This window comes from Schistocerca serialis, chromosome 9, assembly GCF_023864345.2.
Source record: "Schistocerca serialis cubense isolate TAMUIC-IGC-003099 chromosome 9, iqSchSeri2.2, whole genome shotgun sequence".
NCBI lineage: Eukaryota > Metazoa > Arthropoda > Insecta > Orthoptera > Acrididae > Schistocerca > Schistocerca serialis.
Window position 1 is genome coordinate 333570880 of NC_064646.1, and position 27129 is coordinate 333598008.

Here is a 27129-nt window from a genome sequence, read left to right on the forward strand (position 1 = left end):
TCACGTACCATGTATTGTATTCTATCGTCTAGGGTTTCCGGGACCCCACTAGAGCAGTTAAGGGTTAATTTGCGTTTGAAGGAAACAGTAATCTCCACAGCCCTAACATTGAAGAGGGAAACTACCTTCATTCTTTACCATTGGTGCTATCAGTGATTCAGAAAGCTATTCAACATACATCCTCAGAAACTGTCATCATACGTCAGACAGGTAGAAACGAAGATTTCAAATCCAGACTGAATGTTGTTGATAAAAAACTTGTTATCTGTATAATACAGAAGTATAAATGTCTTCGGTTTCTGTGTTGAGACGAAGTTTGTTTCATTAGTAACATGAGGAATAGCTAAAATTAATGTGCAAGTTTGCATATAAAGCACTGTGATGCTAAGTAGTCTCTTAAGATCAAGCTCGCAGACGTACTCTGATCGAAAACTTAAATAGAAATAAAGACATGATCTGTTGAAAATAGACTTCACAAATGAGTTAAGAAACTTTGTGGAACTGAATGTACTTTATTTATCACAAATTACGAGTTTGCCAATGTTGACATGCCTTCATAATGTACAGAATTATAGTGAATAATGTACTGGCATGATCCAGTTATTGTTACAATATTTACATTTCATTTGTATATACATGGTAACTATATTAAAGTCTTACGAGTACAGATGACAGAAGATATTAAAGTGTAATATCTTTCAAACACAACTACTGAAACTATTCTGAACGTTAGACAAGTAATGGCATGTTCATTTAGAGCAAATGAAATGATAAATTCGATTAATACCCAATCCCTTCCAGTAGTGTTTTTCCCCTTTCTCGAAAACATGTATATCAATAGCCTGTGCTGTTCACAACTATGCTGAACAGTTATTTTAGTTGAATTTATCATTTATCCTTTGTGGAACATGGTCCAGACATCCTGTACAAAATTCCACAACTCCATAAATACAAATACAGTGTTGACACTAGGAGTACTTCAGCAAGAATACTCCTCAATACTAAATACAAAATTAAAGTTAAAAATATGGCATTCGTCACATTTTCAGTAAACATTGTACATAACTGTACGATCTAACTATTAGAGTTACAGGAATTAGCTCGAGTTCTCGTTGTAGAAGGTAGAGGATCCTTACAAATTAATCTTTCTGTTCTTGATCTAAATGAAAGCAATCTGCATGATTCAATTAAACGCTCCCCATACAGCTAAAATTAGTAAAACGTGAAAAATATGGCGCAGACAGAAATTTTATAAATTAATATACATTTGACACGGAGGCTCAGTTATGTTTTAAAGTTGTCACTTTTTTTCCTTTTCTGAATGATTCGTGCTTTAGTACGGTAAAGCTTAAGCTTCAGTCTTCGTGGCTTCACATGGTGGTTTATAAATACAGGTTGTTAGAGCTAAATGTGCAGATATTGTGCTCATTGGTACCTTGACATGTATCCACTTCAGATTGTTAGTTGCTTTTGTCTGCTTCTAATACGCTTCCTTCAAACACACCACTACCTGATTTTTCCGCAGGTTCTTAATTGCTGTACTAAATGCATTAAACCTGCCAGTATAAATTAACCGTTTTGCGTCTATACTTCAGCATACGAACTGCTGCCCATGGGGGAATAACATTAATGGCTTGCTCTTGACGCTGGTACTTGGAGGTACTAACCAACCTAAAAACATAATACTCCTAATGGCTATAATTATTCGTCGACAAATGAAGTAAATAGTGATGTAATATAGTTCAGTTCACTGTCCTCAGTCATCAATAAAAATACCTGCACTTCAGTATATCCTTAGTAATTTGTATATTTTTCGATCGCATTAGTTTGGTCTGTACACAAACCATTAACTGAAATACACAAAGAGTATGTTTACGAATATTATATGATAAATCAGAGAAGTGTAGCTGAAAACAAGCTCTTGTGTCCAAGTAATGTCTCTGAAAGTGAGATTAATCTCACTTTTACAATGCAGATTCCATTACTGTGCCTTTTACACTTTCCTTGAATTTGATTTCGACTTTGAGTTGCGACACTACAATGGAACCTGAAAATCTGTATGAGAGGATAAAAACGGTAGCAGAACATAAAGAAAACAGCTACTTTCCATTGTAATTTTATGGTCTCCATTTTGTGTGACACGGTGCTCATATTGTACAAAGTGTTGGGCACGGAGATAATAGTATAGATGAATTGGGCGCGGGAAAGTCACCTGTAATACAAAATCAGCATCGCGTAGCTCTACTCTTAGCTGGTTACGCTGTCACATTTTCTGCCTAGAGCACATAGCTTACATCACCAGATCTTCTTGAGAGTAATATCCAAGAAGGTACGAGGAACTATATACGTATTTCACTCGCATGTCCGACGATTGCTTGTTAGGCCACCGTCTGCGCCCATGACCATCTCGAGGGTTGGCTGTCGCTACTTGAGGAGTGTACCAATAGCGTTTCAGAACTCTGGCGATAGCCGGTAACATCATCAGTACTAGAACCACTTGCTGCACTCAGCGTGTCCCTCTTTATACCTGCACCAACAGACGAACGAGATTTTGCAATCGAACGGATGTTGTTGGCTCTTTCTGCTTGGAAATATTGAGCTGTTGGGAATATGTTTCTCTGTTGTAAAGGTAAACTATTGCGAATCGAATCCCCAGGGTATTGGAGAGGGTCGGCAGGTTTGGGATACAAGTAACCGACCACCTCCTGCTGTTGAGCTGCAGCTGGGAGTGCTTCTTCAAATGTGCGTGGCTTCTCCTGCGAGTATCGACCTTCATTGCCTGCTTTCACAGATCTGGAAGCGTCTGAAGAGGGAAGCGCCAGGGTGGCAGAGCTGAGGAACGACCCAGCTCCTTCCAGCGGCGAGCTTCCCGAGCGTGGCGACCCTCCTGCTATACCTGGAATCCTTGTCGGAGTTCCAGAGGTCTGTGGTCGTCCGTCAAAACGTCGCCTTGGCTTAGTCGGCTCACAGAGGAAGCTGTGGAATGGATCATCACAAATGTTACCACTATGGTGGTGATGGTGGTGATCGTGGTGGTCGTGCCCGTGCTTTTCGGTGTTATCTGGGAGCACGCGGGCGTCGTCGTTCTGGGCTGCGGCCGGCTGGACGTCATTGTCACCAGGGGCTGTAGTGGATCTTAAGGTCGATGAAGGCGGGCGAAAAATGGGAACGCGCTCCGCCTGAGCTGGAGTGTTAGCCAATGGAGCGAATGCAAATGGCTGCGGATTCGTTGCCGCAGTTTCTAGGCATTTCCCACCCAACTTCACACATGATGTGACTGGCTGTGAGTTGGATGCAGCCGGGCTGGGTCTCTCTTGAGGTCTAGAACCAGAAACTGCCGTCGTTGTTGGCCTGATCTGAGGTGTCGGTAATCTGTTGAAAAAATCAGGTGGCACTGCAGGTTTTGAAGGCGGCACTGTTCTTGTTGAGTATGCTACGTCAGATCTGGGACTTGAATCCTCCACTATATATGGTCGTGGCTCTTTGTGGAGCACATTCTGTGGACCTGGATCACTCACGGTCGTCAATAGATTAGATGCTGCTTGTTCCGAACGGTATCTAGGGAACTGTGGCGATATGATGGGCAATGTAGCGATAGTCGGTCGAGGTATGGCTCTTCCCTGGCTGTGGCAAGGAGGAGTGGGGCTTGTCGTTTGCACCGTATCACTTTCAGTTGTCGTTGGAAGTCTTTGAGAAGCTGTTTGATGCTGAGGAAATTGTGAGTATTTATTCTGTATAGAGAGTGTAGGTTTCCTTCGTTGTTGAGGAGGAGAAGTTGTGAGTGGTGAGACACTCGATGTGAAAGACTGTCTAGCTGCCGGAGTAGAAAGACTGCTGGAGGAGACGAAGTTTCCTGGAGGTGGGATGGCAGTAGCCTTGACGAATGTACTGTCTCCCACGAATGAAAGTCCATCCACCCGCGCTCTGTCTGGCGACGATCCGGCTGGAAGGAGCGGCGGTTGCGGAAGCCGACCATAGACCCTCCGTCGTTTGCTGGTGTCAACCTTCTGGCACAGGAAACTGTGGAAGGGGTCGCTGCAGAGATCCCTGCCCTCATGGTGGTGATGGTGGTGGCCAGCGTCGTCAATGGGCCGTGGTACTGCCACTGCAGGGGCATCCTGTGCTGCCTGAGGCTCGATCACAGGACCACTCACCACTGTTGTAGGTTTTGGGGTCGTAGCTGGTGGCTGCGTCGTGAGCGGCTTCCTCGACGGAGGGGCTGTTATGGTTGACGCCCTGATCGTAGTGGAAGTCGTCGTCGTAGCGGTAGATCTCTGGGGCTGACGCTTGGGTTCCCCTTGTGTGGTCACTAATGGCGGCGGTGTTGCTTTCCGTGGCGCCGGCAGCTGCAACAAGTAGACCAAATTTACATCAGTATTTATATACACTGCCGGTGGTGTTTTAGATACTCGCCACTTGTGTGAAAGAATATTACTTTGAACAAATCTACTGACATAATACATGAGGTGTGTCTCCTCAGCATAGCTTTGAAAACCAATAGTGCCACCCGAAATAAGTTACAAAGGGTGGACAAAAATACGGAAACGCAACACATTACTACATTACTGGCCATTAAAATTGCAACACCACGAAGATGACGTGCTACAGCCGCGAAATTTAACCGACAGGAAGAACATGCTGTGATATGCAAATGATTAGCTTTTCAGAGCATTCACACAAGGTTGGTGCCGGTGACGACACCTACAACGTCCTGACATGAGGAAAGTTTCCAACCAATTTCTCATACACAAACAGCAGTTGACCTGCTTTGACTGGTGAAATGTTATTGTGATGCCTCGTGTAAGGAGAAGAAATGCGTACCATCACGTTTCCGACTTTGATAAAGGTCAGATTGTAGCCAATCGCGATTGCGGTTTATCGTATCGCGACACTGCTACTCGCGTTGGTCGAGATCCAATGACTGTTAGCAGAATATGGAATCGGTGAGTTCAAAAGGGTAATACGGAACGCCGTGCTGGATCCCAACGGCCTCGTATATCTAGCAGTCGAGACGTCAGGCATCTTATCCGCATGACTGTAACGGATCGTGCAGCCACGTCTCGATCCCTGAGTCAACAGATGGGGACGTTTGCAAGACAACAACCATCTCCAAGAACAGTTCGACGACGTTTCCAGCAGCATGAACTATCAGCTCGGAGACCGTGGCTGCGGTTACTCTTGACGCTGCATCACAGACAGGAGCGCCTGCGATGGTGTGCTCAACGACGAACCTGGGAGCACCAATGCAAAACGTCATTTTTTGAGATGAATCCAGGCTATGTTTACAGCATAATGATGGTCGCATCCGTGTTTGGCGAAATGACGGTGAATGCACATTGGAAGCGTGTATTCGTCATCGCCATATCGCCATACTGGCGTATCACCCGACGTGATGGTATGGGGTGCCATTGGTTATACGTGTCGGTTACGTCTTGTTCGCATTGACGGTACTTTGAACAGTGGACGTTACATTTCAGATCTGTTACGATCCGTGGCTCTACCCTTCATACGATTCCTGCGAAACCCTACATTTCAGCAGGATAATGCACGACCGAATTTTGCAGGTCCTGTACGTTCCTTTCTAGATACAGAAAATGTTCGGCTGCTGCCCTGGCCAGCACATTCTCCAGATCTCCACCAATTGAAAACGTCTGGTCAATGGTGGCCGAGCAACTGGCTCGTCACAATACGCCAGCCACTACTCTTGATGAACTGTGGTATCGTGTTGAAGCTGCATGGGCAGCTGTACCTGTACACGCTTATCAAGCTCTGTTTGACTCAACGCCCAGGCGTATCAAGGTCGTTATTACGGCCAGAGGTGGTTGTCCTGGGTACTGATTTCTCTGGATCTGTGACCCAGATGTAATCACATGTCAGTTCTTGTATAATATATTTGTGCAATGAATACCCGTTTGTCATCTGCATTTCTTCTTGGTGTAGCAATTTTAATGGCCAGTAGCGTATGTCTAATAATTACTGTGTAGGCAACCCGTTGGCATTCAAAATAGCTTCTTCGAAATGCATAAATACGGGTTCGTTGTGGTTTTCAACGGAATATTGTTTCGTTCTTCCTGCAAAATAGCGGCAAGTTCAGGTAAGGATGATGTAGGTGGACGAAGATCACTCATCCTTCTCTCCAAAGTTGACCGCAAATGCTCGGTAATTCTGCGATCGACTGCTGTGGTAGCCAGATTATATTCAAAAATTCATCCTCGCGCTCAAGAGCTGGTCGATGAGCTGTGTGAACACGGACGCTGTCGTCTTCGAACACAACGATAGGGAACAAACATTGTACCGTGGAATGGCCATTACTAACTAGAATGGTCACGTAATTTTTAACAGTAAAGCGATCTTACAAAGTGACCATGGGGCCTATGTAATGTCACGACATGGCTGCCCTAGTCACCAATCGAACCCCGCCATGAGACATAAATTCAGCCAGAGGTAGGAAACATTGTGAAACAGTATTCACACGAACAAACGAGTTTCTTCCTTTGCTTCCTAGCCCAGGTTCCATGGCTTCGACATGTTTTCATGGGACGGGTATTTGCATCACTGATGACTGGTTTTGGAATTCCCACTCGTGCTGCAGCTCCCCGTTTGTGGGAGCCCCTCCCTATTTCGGTGCTGACAGCAGAATGCGACGTTCTGTTCTGCAGTGGCTTTTCCAGTGGCCGTCCTCTTATTTTTGGTCATAATCGTCTTGAATGCCACTCTGTCATGATCACTCAACACCCATTTCCGTCGCGTTGTGACATGGCTGGTGATGATTTTCAGATTTTCCTGTCCGCAGTAGAAATCTTCGGTAAGGTACCTGTTGAAACAGCAAATACTGCAGCCACTTTGGTTACAGAAGCAGCCGCCGTAACAACAGCAACAGTTTTCCCAAGATAGAACTCACTAGGTCCGACATAACGCACTCACAACTACACATAACATTGTTCTGACCACCACTGACTCCTACAGCGCATTGAGCACATTGCGCAGGTGCCTCTCATGGTATAGTACAACAGCGCAGCCTGCAGGCTCGGCTAAAACATGCATTTACGGTCAAGACTGCATTTCTCTTTGGTGTTTCACACTTTTGTCCAACCTCTGTACAATCCAGGCAGCGCTCGATGTGATAGACCGATTTGGCGCACGAGCTGTATCATTCATAAGCTATAGAAGAGTGGGAATTCTGCTCGTATTAAGTCCAGATGTTGACGCCGCGTAACGTGACGTCTGTGTGCCGTAGATGTGTCACCACACGGGTGATAACGTTCTATGGAGGCGACTCTCGCAATGTAATATATGGTATAACCTGGGATAAAAGTTAACGGTGTAAAGGCAACTGAAAATGCGCTTCAAGGCTGTATCCACACAGCCGGGATACGAAGGCATTTTAAGAGAAGCTTATCGAACTAGCCTCCACCTATATTATGATAGTGATGTTTGACGCCTATAGCGTCCTAACACAGGTTCATGGATTAAATACGCCGCCGCCTCCAATTGGTCACTCTGAAGTCATAAGACTGCTCACATCACCGTGGCTGCTTCACCTACTCCTGTATTGAGTCTCGCCTGTTTATAATTCTATCTTTATGCCACTATTTACATTCTTACTTTTTATTCAACTCACCTCACATTCATATGTCATGCATTTAGGCTTATTTTAAATCGTCTTTCATTTCCATATAATGTCGTAGACTATATTGTGACCGGCCGCGGTGGTCTAGCGGTTCTAGGCGCTCAGTCCGGGGCCGCGTGACTGCTACGGTCGCAGGTTCGAATCCTGCCTCGGGCATGGATGTGTGTGATGTCCTTAGGTTAGTTAGGTTTAAGTAGTTCTAAGTCTAGGGGACTGATGACGTCAGATGTTAAGTCCCATAGTGCTCAGAGCCATTTGAACTATATTGTGTCACGTAGAAAGCTGTGTAGCCGCCCATAACTGCGAAACCGTTGCCAGTGCCGGATTATGCTCGCGAACAGACATCTCGATTATGTCCCACAAACGCACGATGGAGTTGGTGTTGGACTATCTGGGTGTCCAAATCAACCGTTCGAATTGTCCAGAATGTTCTTGAAACCAGTCACGAGCAATTACAGCCCGGTGACAGGGCGCACTGTCATCCATAAAAAAAATGCATCTTTGTCTGGGAACATGAAGTCCAGAATGGCTGCAATAGGCCTCCAAGTGTCCGAACATATCCATTTCCAGTCAATGACTTGTTCAGTTGGACTAGAGGACCCAGTCAGTTCCATGTAAACACAGCCCACACAGCTATAGAGCCACCACCAGCCTGCACAGTGCCGCTCCTCTCGGTCGTTAAGTGAAGGTCGTTGGCCACTGCGTTGTTCCTGCCTGAAATTTGGTGTTCTCGGCACACTATTGACACTTTAGATTTCAGAATATTGAATTCCCGAACGATTTCCTAAATGGAATGTTCCATGCGTCCGGCTGCAACTACCATTCCGCGTTCAAAGTTTGTTAACTTCCGTCGTGCTGCCGTAATCACGCCGATAACATTTTCGCATGAATCACCTGATTACATAGGACAGCCCTGCCAATGCACTGCCTTTTATACCTTGCGTACGTGATACTGCCGCTGTCTCTATATGTGCATATCTCTATCTCATGTCTTTTGTCACCTCACTGAGTGTAGGTATAATGTCAACTGTCTGTAGCTGCTTCTTTACTAGTGCCGATCTTTGTAAACTTCATATAATGTAAAGATAAGAGCTTCATACTGTACTTTTGTTCTGTTATGTACTGGCTACGCCAGTTTGTGGCGATATTGGAAGTTGTAGGTAGCTTATTAATTTTATCCTCACATTTCATATTCATTTTCTTGTTTTTATAAATCCATTGACTATTATTGTTTATATTTTCCCGTTTTTGCATATGATGATGGGTGCAAACCCGAACCATTAACCAATTTTAATAAGCTATCGTATAACAGCGACACAGAATTCCACAATCTCCTCAGAAGGTTCGAACGACCTCATTTCGTGTTCAAATGTGAAATTGATACTGGAGGGAAAAGTACATTAGTGGAAAGATTTGTTGATGAATTCGCTGTTCTGGAAATGGATAAGAATTAAAGAACTTGCACAATGGAGAGGCCACTTGCAGAATAAAAGATATGGACTGCTAGTAAACCGATGAATGGAGAAATTATTAAAGGAAACGAGGTCATAAGAGACAGAGCACCAGCTTCATTTGTTTCAAGAATGGGGAATGAAATTAACCGTGACCTTTTTGAAGGATGTATGCTTGCAAATGTCTTAAGTGATTTAGTGGGTCGTGGAAATCTTGAGTGGATGAGCGTCTGGGGTTCTGAATCTATGCCCCCACGAATGAGAGTTCAGTGTGCTGACCACTACGTCACCAACAAAAACCATAAAATCATTTTAAGGTTGATAGAAAACCAACAATCGCTGACGTATGTATCAACAGCTCATCTTAACATCCAAACCAGCATAAGATGGCATATTTTAGATCCACAGTGAATCGCCTACACAAAATTCGACTTGAACCAGATCAAAAAGAAAAAAAAAATCAGTCTCATTAAAACCGTAGCCTTCGACAATGAATACAGTTCTCTCATGATAGACAAATTACCACAAAAAATCCAAAAACCTTCAGTCAGCAAAGCTACACACCTGACAGCCATGCAACTAACACAAGACACAGTAACAAACAGCAAAAACAGTATTCCACTAACTTTCTCAGGGAACATATCTTATAAAATAAGCTATCTATTTAAAAACATAAACAAGCTTCCACAAAAACAAACTCCAGCAGTTAGCAGTTCATAACGTAAAGAATAATAACCCCTCATACAAACTCATGGCATATACAAACTCAGCTGTCAAAGGTGACCCTCTTACTATATAGGACAAACTGGAAGAAACATTGCGACTCGATTCAGAGAACATGCAGACGCCATATGTTTGAACAACATTTCAAAATCCACACTTGCCTTGCACACAACAATCATAGAATAAAGAGCACTGAAGACCATGTACAAATGGCTCAAATGGCTCTGAGCACTATGCAACTTAACTTCTGAGGTCATCAGTCGCCTAGAACTTAGAACTAATTAAACCTAACTAACCTAAGGACATCACACACATCCACGCCCGAGGCAGGATTCGAACCTGCGACCGTAGCGGTCTCTCGCCTCCAGACTGTAGCGCCTAAAACCGCACGGCCACTCCGGCCGGCTATATACAAGTATTACACCATGCTGAGAAAGGTAGCTTTATGCATTTGTTTGAGGGGAGATAAATATATGTACATAAAAGCGAATCACCACAAAATCTCCTCAATGAACAAATCGAGTTAGCCAGTGTTTCCAATTTAACGTAAAAAAGTTGTAATATTTATATATGCACGTCCATGCCAAATCATTTATTGTGACTTCAATGTATGCCATAATATATCCATAGTTATTATTTGTGTACATCTGGACTTATCATTTACTTTGGTTCCAATGTATACTATAATATTTACGTGATTGCACTGCAACAACACTTTATAACTAACTGCTTCATTTGTTTATGTTAATTTTAATCATTTCTCTTTCAGTGTGACTCGTAAGTAATGTAATATTATCAATGTGTAAATTTCTACTATGTACATAACGAAATACCTCTGAGACTTAAAGCCTTTGGCATTGTTACGGTTGTAATGTCGCTATCTTTGTATACATACCTCTATGTGATGAAACTTCTTAGTGTATGAGTGGTGTTTTACATTATGTGCATACATATACTTAAAAAGTGCTCTATATAGTTTTCGCTGCTGCAAGATGATAAGCAGCCGGCACTGGAACATAACGGCGCGAATTCGTCATCGTAAGTAATAGAAACATCTTCCCTTTGATAATTTTTGTACATGAGTTAAAATCGTTGTGAGGCACAATTACAGTTAAAAAGGCATTGTCTCACATCTTGTATTGGTTGTAGGACACCAACACCCCAACGACATTTCGTCTGTTAGGGAAATAAAAGGCGAAATCTAATGTAAAACGTGAACTAGTCGTCTGAAAATGAACCTGTCCGTTTGAAACCGGTAGCAGTGCAGTTTAAATAAATAAATAGCACTGTAAGAAGTGGCTGGTTGCTGCAATCGTCTACGTATGTAAGAGTCAGACTACATTACGTCACCTCGATCGGTGAAAATACTGAAAGGCAGAAGAAATGCTAGTTACGAATTTAACTTCGAAGTGGCGACCCAAGAAGTAGACTAAAAGGGAAAACTTGGTAAGTGCCTGAGCACTGTTTGCCAGAAACTCCGCTCAGTGGAAGACGAGCAAAATAAGCAAACACGTATCTAGTCTTGTCAGTAGCTATTCGATAGTTTGAGAGATAACGACTCTCAAAGTTTCTTACGTAATTTAGGTGCCACTAAGCGCGCGAGAAACTCAGCCGAGCTGGTGGCACAGTAGCAAGCGTCACGGTTTCTCGCTTTCTGCGTCCCGTGTTCGAAACCTGGTTATTGGTTTTACTTAATTTATATTTTTATTGTATTTACTCATGTCCGCAGAGGACCGGCAGTTGAGGAAAGGATAAAATCACGTTGGATTTGGAGAAAAGAAATAGGTGAGTATGACACTGCCATTTCGATGGTAGTGTTATGTACAACGTCGCTAGTTCTAGGACAAGAAACGGCGAGTGCGACTTCAAATTTGTTATGGCCCCTAATAATTTCATTTTAACAACTCTGAACAGGCTAAAAACGTGTTATCTACGTGATACATCAACAACAGACAATTTTCATTGCATTACAACCTGGAAATTTTTTTTTACATGAAACTCAATTTTAAACTTAAATGTAACGGTGAGGTTGTTGTTGATAAGAACTCTCATAGTCAAGCAGCGAGGGTAGATGATGTATTGTGGAGTCTGAGATTGGTAACAGTAATGAACCCTCAGATTCAGTTCCAATGGAAAATACTGATGTGAATTATGTTTTGGTGACTCAACATCCCACTACGAATGATTCTCCCGTTGGATACGTTCTTGATCATCACTTAATTCATCAGTATTTGATACTGATGGACTGAAAAAAGATTAGTAAATTGAACGCGAACAGGCACGAATTGAACGGTACAGTCAACAGAAACACGCATGATCTAGACCCAAACACGCTCTAATTAACGGAAATTAAAGACATAATACAGGATGTGACGCGGTATTTATTACCAAATTTTAAAATGGAGTTTCCAGAATCGACAGAGCATTATAATTCCTTTGATTGGCTTAAAAACAACATAAGCTAATGCAATCCGAGATGGCTAGATATCAAACCCAGTTATTTCTGCCCCAAAATGAAGTTGAAAGGGTTTCTGTATCAAATTTAGCTCCCTCGCCGTTTCTCCAAAACCACACGCAAGAATTCTGAGATGGTACATCTGGAAAAGTAACTATCGATCTCGTCCGCCGTTCTCATCCTACACAGCTAGTTCTATGACCTTGATGAAGTCTATGCAAACACCGAGCGACGTGGAGCAGTGTTCAGAAAATGTGCCCGTACTCGGAAGTACGGCGCCTCAGGTCTTCACTCGGCCTTCCTGCTTGATATTTTGCGCGGTTTCCATACACTGCTTAAGGTAAATACCGAGATGGTTCCTCTGAAATGTACACATTCTATTTCAGTAGCTATCATGCCACAGTCCGAGTTCGTGATCAGTCTCCAATCACCTCGACGTCGACGGAACGTAAAATTCTAACCATACCTGCTTCCATCATTCCACGTCGATGGAGTTTTAATGCCTGACCTGTGGTCGGAGGTATAGCGAACGTGACAGTAAATTGCCGATTATGTTGTAGTTCTTACAATACGGTTTCCTTAAACAGAGCTGTCCGGTTTTTTGATTCCAATAAAACACTTCAATGTCATGCCTCTATTTCTCTTCTTTTGGATACGGTCGACGCCATTACGTTCTCTTACACTGATGCGTATCAATGGAAACCGGCCTGTCGAGCAACGATATAACAAAATGCCGGAATTCCATCCCTCAGACTGATTCTGAAAATAGCGACATGTAACAGGCGAAACCTAATTAAAATGTCAGGAATCGTTCACGAATGAAATTTCAACTGCGCTGTGAGATGGGTGCTGACAAAGGAATTTTACAACAGGACGTATTGAAAACGTACCGGAATTTTTTTCCACTCCGAAAATACATGCAGCCAAACGCACTGTGGGGCTTTTCACAATTAAAACGTCTTCCAGCCATTTTGAGATAAATTGGAAGTCGCGTGAGCGTAACCGAGGTTCAGAAGCATTACAGAAATGAGAATCCGCTCCGTAGACCATTAAAATGGTGACAGAATGACATCCACTTGTAGTAGATTTCAGACTGACATTATATACACTGAACATGTGGATATGCAGTAGATCAGCACTGTAAGGCAATAATAGAAAGCATGTCGCAGAAATGTCATCTACAATCTGTACTTAATGAGAGACTGGTGACTATATGATAAAGTAGTCCAGTAACCGACGTTGCCCTGGTATGTATTTATTACAATCTTCTTTTAATCCATCTCGTCCATTTTCCTCTATCTATGTCCTCCTTCCCCAGTCTGTGTACATCTTCTCATCCTCCTCTCTCTGTCCAAGTGCTCCTCTCCTCTCTCTGTCCATCTGCTGCTTCCCTTCTCTCTATCCATCACCTCATTCTTCCCTCTATCTCTTCCTCGACCTTCCATCTCCACCTTCACAGTAAGTAAATTCCTCGTCCCCCTCTCCTTTCCATATCCTCCACCCGCTCCCCCTATTAATCTCCTCATCCCATCAATCTGTTTCCATCTCCTCCTCTCTCCTCTCTCTAACCATCTCATCCTCTCCCCATTCTTTGTCCATTTCATTCTCCCCCTTTCTCTGCCCTCCTCCCTCCCATCTGTATCCGTCTATGTCCACTAAATTAAGACAATATGACCACAGCAGTTAAGTCCCATAGTGCTCAGAGCCATTTGAATCATTTGATTTAGAACTATGTAAACCGAACTAACCTAAGGACATCACACACATTCAAGCCCGAGGCAGGATTCGGACCTGCGACCGTAGCAGCAGCGCGGTTCCGGACTGAAGAAAGTGCAAGTATTCACAAAGGTCCAGAGTGGGTTGTAATTAAGTATGGCAGCGAAACTTGGTAGATTTGCGAATGCGTTAATGTGAAACCGATTTATGCTAGGAAAAAAACTGGTCCCAGTTTTGGAACCTGGTGCAAATATGGCGCTGTGGATGCAAGAAAGACAAACTGAAATGTTTCCATACGCAACGGATTAGGCACGGGACATGGATAGAAAACGTCAAACAAGAGAAAGGCATAATGCTGATAATTTTATTAACCGTTATGGGTTGTCAAACGACAGGACGGATGTCGTAGCGTCAAACAAACGGTGTACAATGCCAGATTTGGCACCTGGTGGCAAAAATTGCAACTATTTTTTTTTTCAGGGTAAATCGGTTCCACATTAATGCGTTAGAATATATACCAAGTTATACGATAGCTACAACACTCTCTGCGCCCCCGTAAACAGCTGTATTTTAATTATAGCCGTCCATTACATTCGTAAATCAATTTTTATAGTATGTATGGATTCTAATGTTGTTTGTTTGTGAGAACGTCTTATTATCATGTAAGAAGGACGAACGCTTGTCAGCACGTACTGGAATTCGTTACTGGCAAGATAAGTCATGCAGGAGGATCTTACAGACATAGTATATTTCGACCGTCACCCATACTCATGTGAGAGGTACATTCAAACAGACTTCCTTGGTGATGTAAGCAACTGCCTGGTCGGGATGATATCACAAATTGGTTTCACAGAGAGTACACTCTTGAGGCACTGAGACGCCGAACGAGTTGGCTCAGTGGTTAGCAGACTGAATTAACATTCGGAAGGACGATGGATAAAATTCGTGTCGAGTTATTCACATCTATATTATTCGAAAGGGTAAGGCCGAGTTTCTTGCCCTATACTTCAATAATGTGCTCTTGTTTCCCGTATATAACGACTCATTGTTGGCGAGACGTTAAATCCTAGTCTTGCTTCCTTTTGTGTTGGTCCCATTCTTATCTTGTATTTATCGCGAAGATCTCGCCTAGTGCAAAATCCCAATCGACAACAAGAAAGCGCAAGTGATTTCTACACTGTCGTGAGGTGCTTCCTAACATTGTGTCGGATCACCTTTTGCCTGGTGTAGTGCAGTAACTCGACGTGACATGGACACTGCAGAAAAAGCGAGCAGTGTCCGCGATATTGCCGACCATAATTGCGGATATGTTGCCGGAGTGGTATTCTGCGCACAAACCGACCTTCAGACGAAGTCCCATAAATGTTCGAAGCCTATCATGTAAGGCGACTTAGGTGGCCAAATCATTCGCTCGAATTCTCCAAAATGTTCTTCAAACACATCGCGAGCAATTGTGATCCGGTGAAGTTCATGAATGGCTGTAAATGGCCTCCAAGTAACCTCGCATAACCTTTCCCAATCAATGATCGGTTTAGTTGGGTCAGACGACCCAGTCCATTCCATGTAAACACAGCCTACATCAGTATGGAGCCGTCACCAGCTTGCACAGTGTCTTGTTGACAACTTGGGTCTATGACTTCGCTGGGTCTGCGCCACACTCGAAATCAACCACCTGCTCTTACCACCATAAATCGGGACTCATCTGACCAAGTCTCGGTTGACCAGTCGTCTACGGTCCATTAATATGGAGCCGTCACCAGCTTGCACAGTGCCTTGTTGACAACTTGGGTCTATGACTTCGTTGGGTCTGCGCCACACTCGCAACCAACCTCCTGCTCTTACCACCTGAAATCTGACCAAGTCTCGGTTTACCAGTCGTCTAGGGTCCAAATAATATAGTCGCGTCTCAGGAGAGCAACTGCAGTCGATGACGTACTGTTAGCAAAGGAACTTGAGTCGGTCGTCTGCTACCATAGCTCTTTAAAGCCGAATTATGCCACACTGTCTTAACTGATACATTCATCGTGCATCTAATATTGATTTCTGTGGTTATTTCATGCATTGTTGTTTGTCTGTTACCACTGACTACGCAAAAGCCACTGCTCTCGGTCGTTAAGTGAAGGCTGTCGGTCACTGCGTTGTCCTTGGTGAGAGGTAATGCCCGTAAACTGATATTCTCGACACACTCTTGACGCTCTAAATCTCTGAATATTGAATTCTCTGACGATTTCCTAAATGGAATGCGCCACGCATCCAGCACGAGCAAACATTTCGATTCGAAGTCTGTTAATTCCCATCGTGCGGCCTTGATCACGTAGAATATCTTTTCGTTCGATTCACCTGAGTAGAAATGTGAGCTCCACCAAAGCGTGCCCTTTTATACCTCCTGTACGCGATAACACCACCATCGGTGTATGTGTATATCGCTATCCCACGACTTTTGTCTCCTCAGAGTAGGGCAAAATCTCTAGTTGATGTGATGAATGGCAGCTAGCTCTAAATATAGAATAAAGTAACTTAATTCCGATGACTAGCAAAAACAGTCCCTGAACGTTTCAACACAATGATAGTGGCTGGCTGCTTGACTCAATCACGTCAATTAAATGCCTGGATGTAACGTTGAAAAGGTGTATGCAATTCAACAAATACTTGAGATTGGTATCAGGGAAGTAAATGATCGATTCATTGGGAGACTGCTAGAAAAGTGTAGCTCATGTGCAAAAGTGCCCACGTGTGGATCACTAGTACAACCCATTATAGAGCACGGCTCAAGTGTCTGGGATCCTCACCAAATCGGATTAAATAAAGACATCGTAACAGTCAGAGGCGTCTGCTACGTTTGTTAGCGGTAGGTTCTGTCAACACGTGACTATTATGGATATTATCAGTGAACTCAAAGGTAAATCCCTGGAAGCATTTCGTTAACGCTTTAGGCATGATAATAAGTTTTTAGTGTTTCCAAATTTTTGTCGTCTCCCTGTATATACATATGTATTAAAGGCTCTGTGGAGAGTGGACGTTGTCATATTGTATCCATCATCAAAATACGCTCCCAGTAATTGGTGCGTAGGTATATGTACACACTGGGTAAATAGCACGACCAACTGTGAACCGCATATGTTACGTTTCTGATGTGTTGAGACGAATGGCTATGCCTTGTCTCCGATGTCTCTGTGACGTTATCTTTCAACAAGGTAGTGCAAGACCGTGCTATGCCTGTGCCATGCTGATTTGCATACGGTGTTCGACTAGTATCTTGATCAGTAGTTTCTCTAGAGCTCACTGAAAACATAAGTTCATGAGTAGTCAGGGACTGGCACAGTACCATTCGCCACGCACTACTGTTGATGAACCTTGGCAGAGAGCTGGAGCAGCAATCGAATGACGTACCCTTTAATTCGTCTCGATGTACAGCGGACTAAGATCCATTGTTCTCACAAGCCGTGGCCACTCATGTATTTTGACTACTGTATCGCATACCTCGAACTTCTGTCATTCTTCGTATTGAAACATTAAGGGCTAGCACTGTAATTTACAACTAAGGACATAACCAGCATCTATATATTTTTTTGTTTTATTTCTTGAAAAACGTTTTCCTCTCTCCGCTTCAAGCCTACAGAGAAGGAGCTGCCTGTAAACTATTGGCCCATTGAATTAGGGACACCTAATTCCTACTTCTTCTTTTCATTTTGTCAGCACAGGACCAAATTAATTTCCAGTATTGTTTCATTCTGATACTTTGTTCCCTTCTTTGCGCTTCGTCCCATGCAGATTTTGTGCCGGGTATAATTCTGGAGAGGAGCTTGAATAAATGGTTCAAATGGCTCTGAGCACTATGGGACTTAACTTCTGAGGCATCAGTCCCCTAGAACTTAGAACTACTTAAACCTAACTAACCTAAGGACACCACACACATCCAAGCCCGAGGCAGGATTCGAACCTGCGACGGTAATGGTCGCGCGGTTCCAGACTGTAGCGCTTAGAACCGCTCGGCCACCCCGGCCGGCCAGCCTGAATATTTTAATTTAAAGTCACCATGTTTTAAATCTCTTTTTCTCGTTTTGCCATTTCTTCCATATACCTTCTCACCTCCTGGATGCAGCATACTTTGGTCCTACTGACAAAATTGTATTATCTGATGTGTCATCCTCTCCTTGTCCATACTAACGATGTGTCCAAGGAACATGGTCCTTCTTTTCTTGATGATACCCGAGATTTCCTCTGCGAGAGTACACAGATCTTGGTTAGATCACGTTTTTTATTAGTTAGCTCCTGTTCTTTGAGGTCCCAATATCCACCTGAATCCTTGGTTCTATAAGCTCTAACCTTTTAAGTCATACTGTTCTTGCAAGGCGCAGACTTTTATGAGGCTGTTATAAGCCTTCAGGGCGGGTCATTGTCTGGTAATATCTCAGTTTTACAGTTATCGAAATATTCTTTTTATTGCAGATATTGTCATTTCACTTGCTGCTCTTAGTGCTTCTCTTTCTGTCAGCCCAGTTTCCGTCTACTCCATCAGGTTTCCCTAAATCTCTCTGTCTTTCGAATATTTTTCCTTCTATTGTCATCCACCAGCGAGATGTCTTCATGTTCTTCATATTCTGTGCATTCTCGACAGAGATCTGCAGACCTGCTGTAGCGCAACCACTATTTTTTGGGCCCTGTTATGAAACTAGTAGCTGCGCCACAGCAGTTGTGAGAAGCCTTCTGATCCGGTAGAGCCAAAACACTCTCATGGCAGATGCTGCAACCGGCCTTTTTACACACTGCGAGCCGAGAAGGGTAGAGAATTGGAATTCCGATAACACAGCAAGAGGGCAAGGCTACAGCAGGACCGGCTGGTCGGTTTCCTAATCCTCGAGTGACAGACGTGTTACGCCGTACGTGGTTAGAAACAGTCCATTGCAACAACAACTGAGCACCTAACCTGTATAAGTACGCACCAGTTCTAACAGTGGGTGCTACAGTCAGGTAGCACCAGTCACGAGAAGCGTACTTGGCCATGCGATGGGGCCGTATGGTTCTGCATGCAGCCATCGAAGGTTTGGGCCTTCACCACCAACGACCCTACTGCAGGCTCTGAGTCCGCCTTCTTGCAGTTGGCGTCATCACACAGATGAGTCATTTCCGATTCCATTTGACCACAGCAGACATCTGCCCTGGAGGGCAGCAGTTCCAGACCAGCGGTCCTAGAAAGCCATTTCTCTCCTAGGCCTTTATCGATGTCCTGCTAGTTATTTAGCTGGCTACATCTTCCATAGACAATTTGAACGAGTCCACTATCGAAATATTACGGAACGAGTCACTTTACAGAACATGTATACATGTTTACTGATAATATTAATGTGCAAATTATTATTTTTAGTCCCAACTATTCAACTACCCTTACTTCTTTCCCTTTTTTTTTTTTTTGCTGACTACCACTTTTTAAGCAGAAATTCCTCAGTGGAATAGGTGCAGTGCAGGAGAAACGATTTTAAATTAGATTTAAATTTTGTTTCGCTACCTGTTGGCCGTTTTATATTATTGGACAAATGTTCAAAAAATACCCGAAACCAACCATCAGCTCTTACTAACTGCAATCGGGACTCATCTAACCCGTCCACGTCTTTCCAGTCGTCTAGGGTCTAACTGATTTGGTCACAAGCAGAGGTGAAGCGCTGCAGGCAACGTCGTGCTGTTAGCAAAGGCATTCGTGTAAGTCGGCTGCTGCCATATTGCCATAGACCATTAGCGCCAACTTTTGCTACATTGCTCTAACGGATACTTTCATCGTACGTCCCACATCGATTTCTGCGGTTACTACCCAGTATTACTTGTCTATTAGCACTGACAACTCTACGTGAACACCGCTGCTCTCGCCCGTTAGGTGAAGGCCGCCTACCTTTGCATTGTACGTGCTAAGAGATATGCCTGAAATTTGGTATTCTCGAAACACTCTTGACACCATGGATCTCCGAAGATTGAATTTCCATGAAAAGTCCCATGAGTCTAGCTCCAACTACCATTCCTCATTCAGAGTCTGTTAACTCCCATCGTGCGACCGTAATCACGTCGGACACCTGAGTATAAATTTCAGCTCTAGCAGTGCTCTGCTCTTTTACAACTTGTGTCCGCGACACTACCTCCATGTGCACATCGCTATCTCAAGAGGTTTGTTACCTCAGTGCAGATGTAAGCTGGTGCAGCAACTAACCCTCCTAAGCCGTTGCGGCATCCCGGTGCCAAGAGACTTATCTCGCAAGGGTGAGCTCCGCTTCTGTAGGCAGAAATCCTGTGCGATAATTACAGCGGACTTATGCGGCGCTGCTACGCTTTGTCGCAAGCAGGCGCGCCATGCATAGCCGCTGCACATGCTGGTGCGCGGCTCGGAGCGCCAGCATTCCTCTGGGCTCTGACGTCAAATGTCGCCTCTAGCCGCCCCCTGGCCACAGTGGTCATCCACGTGCTGCTCTCACCACCGCCCAAAAGGGATAGTCATCTCAGCAAAGCTGCTGCGAGTTTCGTACAAGAGTATGAATAAAGTGTCCGACTAATGATGCTGTTTTCATGCGTTATCAACAGCCAACATCCTGACAACGGACCACCACTGCCACCATAGAGGCATTCTACTCCGGGCTCCTATGCCGCTTGTCTCTTAGTAGGATAATTTGATTAACCTCCTTTTGTAATCGTTCCGATAATATCACTTTGTCCGTGGAAGCCAGATAATCAATAAGTATTCCTACTTTCTTGTATTCCAGTATTATATCCACTCCTGTGGTTTCTCATTACCACTCCTTTATCACCTTACCGAGAATACTGTTAAAAAAAGTAGGAAAGAAGATTAGGATATAACATACCGTCAGCATTGAGATTATTAGGGACGGAACACCACCTCGTATTGTTTCGAGGATGGTGAAGGAAATCGTGCGTGTCGTTTCAAAAGAACCATCTCCTGTAAATCGCTTAGTACTTTAAGACAAATTTTGGTACTTTTTCCGAAGTAATTCTACGTGTATATTGTAAATAACTGTATTCTACGGTGGTATGATTTACGTAAGGTGTAATGTTTGTCTAAGAGTAAGCATATGATAAGGAGCTAGAGTTACTGGTTTGTTTCATATTTCAACATATATTGTTGTACTTACTTTTTCCTTTATGATTTATGACAACTATAGGTGTGTACTCTTATCCCCATCCTCAGGCCAATCTCAACATACGCTTGTCACTAGCTGATTCACTCTAGTTCCTGCATGATGTCTGCACTTGTTGACAGGCTTCTTTATAACATTTTTGCACAGGCATTATGAACCACAAATAGGCATTTACGAGTTCTTATTGCATTAACGGACACATTATTGAATTACTTATTGTTCTTGTAATTTTGTAGGATCATAGCAATATTCTGCGTGCATCTCATTATTTGCAGTCCCAAATAGTTCCTTTGTTATAAACATGTACCATTTTTACCTTCAAAATCGGAAATTTTTTTAAACTTTTCGTCCTTAGTTTGAATATTCCTACCTGACTTCTACTTAGTTGTGGTATATATTTTTTGCTTAGCTTTCTGAAGAAGGGCACTGCATGTTTGAAACCGCTTAAAAAATTAAATTTCTTTTATGAAAGTGGCTCTTGATTATTTCGTTATATCTATATATACAGGGTGAGTCACCTAACGTTACCGCTGGATATATTTCGTAAACCACATCAAATACTGACGAACCGATTCCACAGACCGAACGTGAGGAGAGGGGCTAGTGTAATTGTTTAATACAAACCATACAAAAATGCTCGGAGGTATGTTTTTTAACACAAACCTAAGTTTTTTTAAATGGAACCACGTTAGTTTTGTTAGCACATCTGAACATATAAACATATAACTTTGTGATTCAGTATGAAGTTCGCGCACATTCTGCTGTGTTGGCGAAGTATTTGCTTCGGTAGTTTAAGCGAAAAGTTTTCGACCAGCGCCTTATAGCCGGGGCTTGGCTCGAAATCATTACCATCTTTTTCCAAAGTTGGACGATTTTTTGCATAAAAAACTGTACTGCAGTGACAGTGAATTGAAAGTGGAGATTAGTGACTGGTTCGACATCTTAGTGGCTACTGAATATCCAGAAGACATGTGAAACCCAGTGGAGTTCTAAGATAAATGTTTAAATTTGAACTGCGGCTAGATAGAGAAGCAGCTATCAAGATGCAGACTTGCATCAGAAGACAGTGTGAAAACCTTAAGGCATCCAGAACACAGGCACATATCAGGTTACGATGTAAACCATGCTATGGACGAGAATACAGAAAATAAGATTAAGAAAATAAATCAATAAGCGGTGTGATAAATAAAACATTCTAAAGCAAGATAAGGAAGATAACAAAAGTATTAGGTCTACAACTTTGCTTCCGCCGTTTTGCAATAGATGGCAGTAGCGGCAATTGGTGGTGCAGGTGATGGCCATACAATAAGTTTAGACATTTGAAAACATAACGCCATTAAAATATTAGCCGATTTGTGATTGTATCAGAAAGCTATTCTAGGTTGAATACGTCAGCTTACGTGCCGGGAAGTTTTAGTTTTCTGTTTTAATATGAAGATATCTGCGGCTGAGGCTCATAAAATCCTGGGTAAGACTCAAGTTGCGCGAATTACAAGCGAAAAAACCTGCAGACACTTCCTTCAAGGTTTCGAGAGTGGTGGTCTTGACGTGAAGACGGACGTGGCGGTGGAAAAGAGAAGGTTTTCGATGCTACTGAAACCGACGGAAAAAATCAGAGTAAATGCTTACCGGAAACAATTGATGCGTTTGAGCCGAGCGGTGAAAGACATACGGCCACATACTGCATCAGATATGAGAAGATGATTTTGTAGAATTACAGTGCTCGACAATGTGTTGCAAAATCCGTCGAAAGACACTTGGAAACGTTGAAATTGGGAGTCCTACCTTACCCACCATATTCTCCAGGTAATGCCCCCCCCCCTCCCCCCGACTAGCACCTTTTTAGGTTAACGGCACACGGTCTCGCTGACCAGCACTTCCGGTGACATGAACAAGTGTAAAATTTGATCGACTCATGTATCTTCTAAAAAGACACGCGGTTCTTTCCCCGCGGGATTTAATGTTGCCTGTAAGATGGGAGAAAGTAGTGGGTAGCGATAGGAAGTATTTTGAATGGTGAAGTTTTTGTACGTTTTTCGAAATAGTCTCAAACTTCGAGAAAAAACGGCGAAGGCAAAGTTGTAGACCTAATAAGAATACTAACATTTTACAAACCTGTCGCTACATATGTACTGCTGTATGTGAGACACGGATCCGTAAAGGAAAGTGATAAAAGTAATTTACAGGCAGAAGAAATAAGATTTCTCAGGAACGTTAAAGGTGCTACCACTGACGACCATATAATAAACGTGTATTTTAGAAATCAGGAACTCATAAGAGCAATGAAAATATTGAAGGAAATAAAACATTATTGAAAAATCACACCCAAAGGATGAGTCTAGAGAGGATACCACGAACGCTAGGTCATGCCTTGTCAGCAGAGATAAACGAGGGACATAGAAAGACGCAGATACAGATGGCAGTAAATAGTAAAGACCGAAAAGGCACGGGAGGCTAAACCTTGAAATAGGGAAGTAGAAGAAAATCTGTGGGTAGAGAAGCACTCCAATTTCGTTAATGACATTGTGCTCTATGTAGATACCGTTCTTGATTCGATGAACGTCAATATGTCGATTCGAAATGCGTGCGTAACGAAGAACAAAATTACACTTTTGGAATCTGTTTATTTGGTTGCCTTCTTGCTGTCATAAAGTTAATTTAATGGGATAATATGGAGCACACAATTCGCCTACAGATTCTTGCACGCCTACCGCCTCGTGATTGCTCTCTTCAACTACGCCACGACGCGAAAACGAATCGAAACCTGCGGAAATACCCTCTCCACTGATGTCTTTGTTTTATTTTTGTACCGTCGTCTTCTGAAACAGAGAAGACATTTATGAATAATACCGTACGCTGTAAAACAAATTTGTTTCAACATCGTGCAACTCCGAGGGTTCTTGACCGGTTACTTTAAAATTGTGACACAACATTGGAAGATAATACGATATATATATATATATATATATATATATATATATATATATATATATATATGTGGATGTCTATGTGTGCATGAGTGTGTGTGTGTGTGTGTGTGTGTGTGTGTGTGTGTGTGTAAATTTTTTAGATTTTTGTAACAACGCTTCCCTATTATCAAATTTATATAAATTTATGTATTACGTACATAAAAAATAGGTAAATAAAAACAGGCCCGTATACCGATGGATACAGATTGAAACTGTGTGCCGGGCCGAGACTCGAACTCGGGACCTTTGCCATTCGGTGTTCTGTCTGAGGTACCCAAGCACGACTCACGCGCAGTCCTCACACCTTCACTTCTGACAGTACCTCGTCTCCTACAATTTGCCATTTGGGACATACACTTTTGTACACAAGCACAAGCTTGGATGCTTGTTTCTTCGAAATCTCAAATCTCCAAAGATTCTTCATGCATTGCTGTAAAATTTTGACTCAACGTTGCATTCGAGTACTCAAGTGTTTTTATATCCCCACTGGCATAACACCGGTTATGTATGTAATTCGTATGTAATAAAAGCGGGAAACGTTATAAAAATGTAAATATTGGTTTGCTCAGAATCGTTAATCTCCTAATGTTCTCGACCGAGTGCATTGAAATTTTGACAAAACGCTGAATTTCTGACACGGACGTGTTTCAGGTACTGCGTTCTTTAATATTTGTATGTATCTAATTAGTACGATTAATAAATAGTGAACGTTCTTAGCAAACAGCGAAATTGTGCTTATGGCTTATTGGCTTATGATCAGAATACTATTGCAGGATCTGGATTAGCAGTAAGTGCAAACAATGCTTAAGGTCAGAGAGGGGAACGGGAGATGGAAAGAGGGATGGGAGGAAATGCACATAGGAAACGCGACGGAGGAGATGGACAGAAACAGGGGGCAGCAGGAGATGTACAGAGGCTGGGGGAAGAAGATGGACAGGGGGAGGAGGTAGGACGTGGTGGACGTAGAGAAGGGGGAACAGAGAGGGAAAGATGAAGTGGAAAGAAAGAGGGGCAAGGAGTAAATGGACAAAGAAGGTTGTAGAGTTGATGGACAGAGAGAGGGGGAAGCAGGAGGAGACGGACAAAGAAATGGGGAAGGGGATACGGACAGAGACAGGGGGACAAGGAGATTACGACGTGTATCCAGTGCCCACGCTTATTAGAAACCCGCGCTTTCTCTTTTCTTCCTTTTCCATTTAAGCAGACTGAGCCACAACTACCACTGAATAGAAATGTTGGGGGAAACAACCTTTCGTTCAATAGTGAATTATCTTGGTTTTTCCACCGTTTCTAGTGAAGTAGAGTTGCGCGCTCTGATACGTACACTGGCGGCGCTTATGAAGGAGCTGTCCCCCTCTATGGGCTGGGCGGGCAACACCTTCCTCCTACTCGACGCCGCCTGGGGCTTCTTGCAGAGGAAGCTGTGGAAGGCGTGGCTGCAGCTGTCCGCCTCTGACCAGGAGGACGTCTTGGGTGGCGCGACCACTGCAGGTTCTGGGGCTGCAGCCAGTGGCTCCAGTGCCCGTGGAGAGGGACGCGGGGTCGTCGGCCTCTGCGTAGTGGTAGTAGTCGTAGTAGTAGTAGTAGTGGTGGTAGTTGTAGCAGCAGAAGGCTTCCCTGTGTTGTGGAACCGCTGGGGCGCTGCGACTTTCTCTGGGCTGACGAAGGTCGCATCGACGCTGGAGCTGGCGCCGTGGTCGGCGCCGCAGGTGCAGCCCGGTGGATGGTTGGGCAGTATGGCAAGTCTGGCAGACTCGAAGGTCGCCGATGGCTGTGGTGACGGTTCGGCGAAGACGCTACTGGGCGAAGGAGTGGTGGTTGTTGAACTCGTTGTGGTGTGCGAGGAGCAGTTGGTAGGGTCGTGAATGGCAGGTGCAGGTCTTCGCTCCTCGAAAGAAGGGTAAGAGGTTCTCTCTGGAGAAGGTGGTGGCACTCGGCTGAGTGACGACGATAAAGCCGATGGAGAAGCTACTTTAAGAGTCGTCTCTGAAGTACAGTTGTGGTCGCTAGTTTCTTTCTTGATATCATTTGGAAGGGAAAATTTCTGAGGAGTATACAGTTGGCGGAACGATACTACTGACGGAGCTGGTTTACTGTCTTTGATTACCGCAGGTGGGGACGTAAGTCGCGGTCGGACTTCCAGTGTAGCGTGAGATGTGCAGTTCAGATGCTGGGATGGTAACGCATTTTCAGACGGTGGCCTGAGTCTAGACGGCTGCAGGAACGTCGCCTGGAACTGGGGGTTCGGCGGAAGGGGAGGCGACGTCGACGTAGGCGGCAGCGTTCTCGGTAAGGGTCCGGGCAGCAAGCGAGACGGCAGCTGGAACGTCGCCGCTGGAGCTGGAGGTGGAGCAGGCGCCGGTGCCGCCCCCGGCCTGCGACGCCGGCCGGGACGGCCGCAGAGGAAGGAGTGGAAGGAGTGACTGCACTGCTCGGCCGTCTCGTCGTCCGCCGCCCCCGGGGGCAGCAGCAGAGAGCCGTCCGGCGCCGCTGCCGCCGCCAGCGCCACGTCTGCCTGGGAAGACGCCTGCGGCTCCTCCGCTTGCGGCGGCAGGTAGCCCTGCGGGGGCAGGTAGGACCGGCGGACGTCGATGTCGGGGTCATCGTCCAGAGGCAGCAGCTGCGGCGCTGCAGAGGCTGCGGCGACCGCCAGCACCAGCAGCGGTAGTGAAAGCGGCGGGCGGAGGTGGCGCCCGTGGTCCGCCATGTTCCTAACCTGAAACTGGTGACACAAAAGATCTTTAGTCACGGTTGTTTGTTACGGGGTGTTTCAACATGAATATATAGGTTTTAAGCCATTGTAGCATATATTAAACTACAGGCCATTAAAATTGCTACACCACGAAGATCACGTGCTACAGACGCGAAATTTAACCGACAGGAAGAAGATGCTGTAATATGCGAATGATTAGCTTTTCAGACCATTCTCAGCTGGCGACACCTACAACGTGCTGATATGAGGAAAATTTGCTACCGATTTTTCATACACAAACAGCAGTTGACCAGCGTTGCCTGGTGAAACGTTCTTGTGATGCCTCGTGTAAGGAGG

General features: G+C 44.1%; 1 protein-coding gene across 1 annotated transcript; it reads right to left on the reverse strand.

Moving 5' to 3' along the window:
• Positions 1–399: 399 nt before the first annotated feature.
• Positions 400–26796, reverse strand: LOC126419181 (uncharacterized). The gene is made up of 2 exons (XM_050086312.1): positions 25405–26796; positions 400–4346 (listed from the first exon to the last, which is right to left on the reverse strand). The coding sequence occupies exons 1-2, from the start codon at positions 26785–26787 to the stop codon at positions 2379–2381; spliced, it is 3351 nt and encodes a 1116-aa protein (XP_049942269.1). The 5' UTR covers positions 26788–26796; the 3' UTR covers positions 400–2378.
• Between the last annotated feature and the right edge of the window lie 333 nt (positions 26797–27129).

Bases quoted from the DNA above. Each gene is read 5' to 3' on its own strand.
- LOC126419181 (XM_050086312.1), bottom strand. From the start codon at position 26,787: ATGGCGGACCACGGGCGCCACCTCCGCCCGCCGCTTTCACTACCGCTG. The intron at 4,347-25,404 runs GTACGTATCAGA...TACTTGTTGCAG, and splicing joins CCTTCATAAGCGCCGCCAGT to CTGCCGGCGCCACGGAAAGC.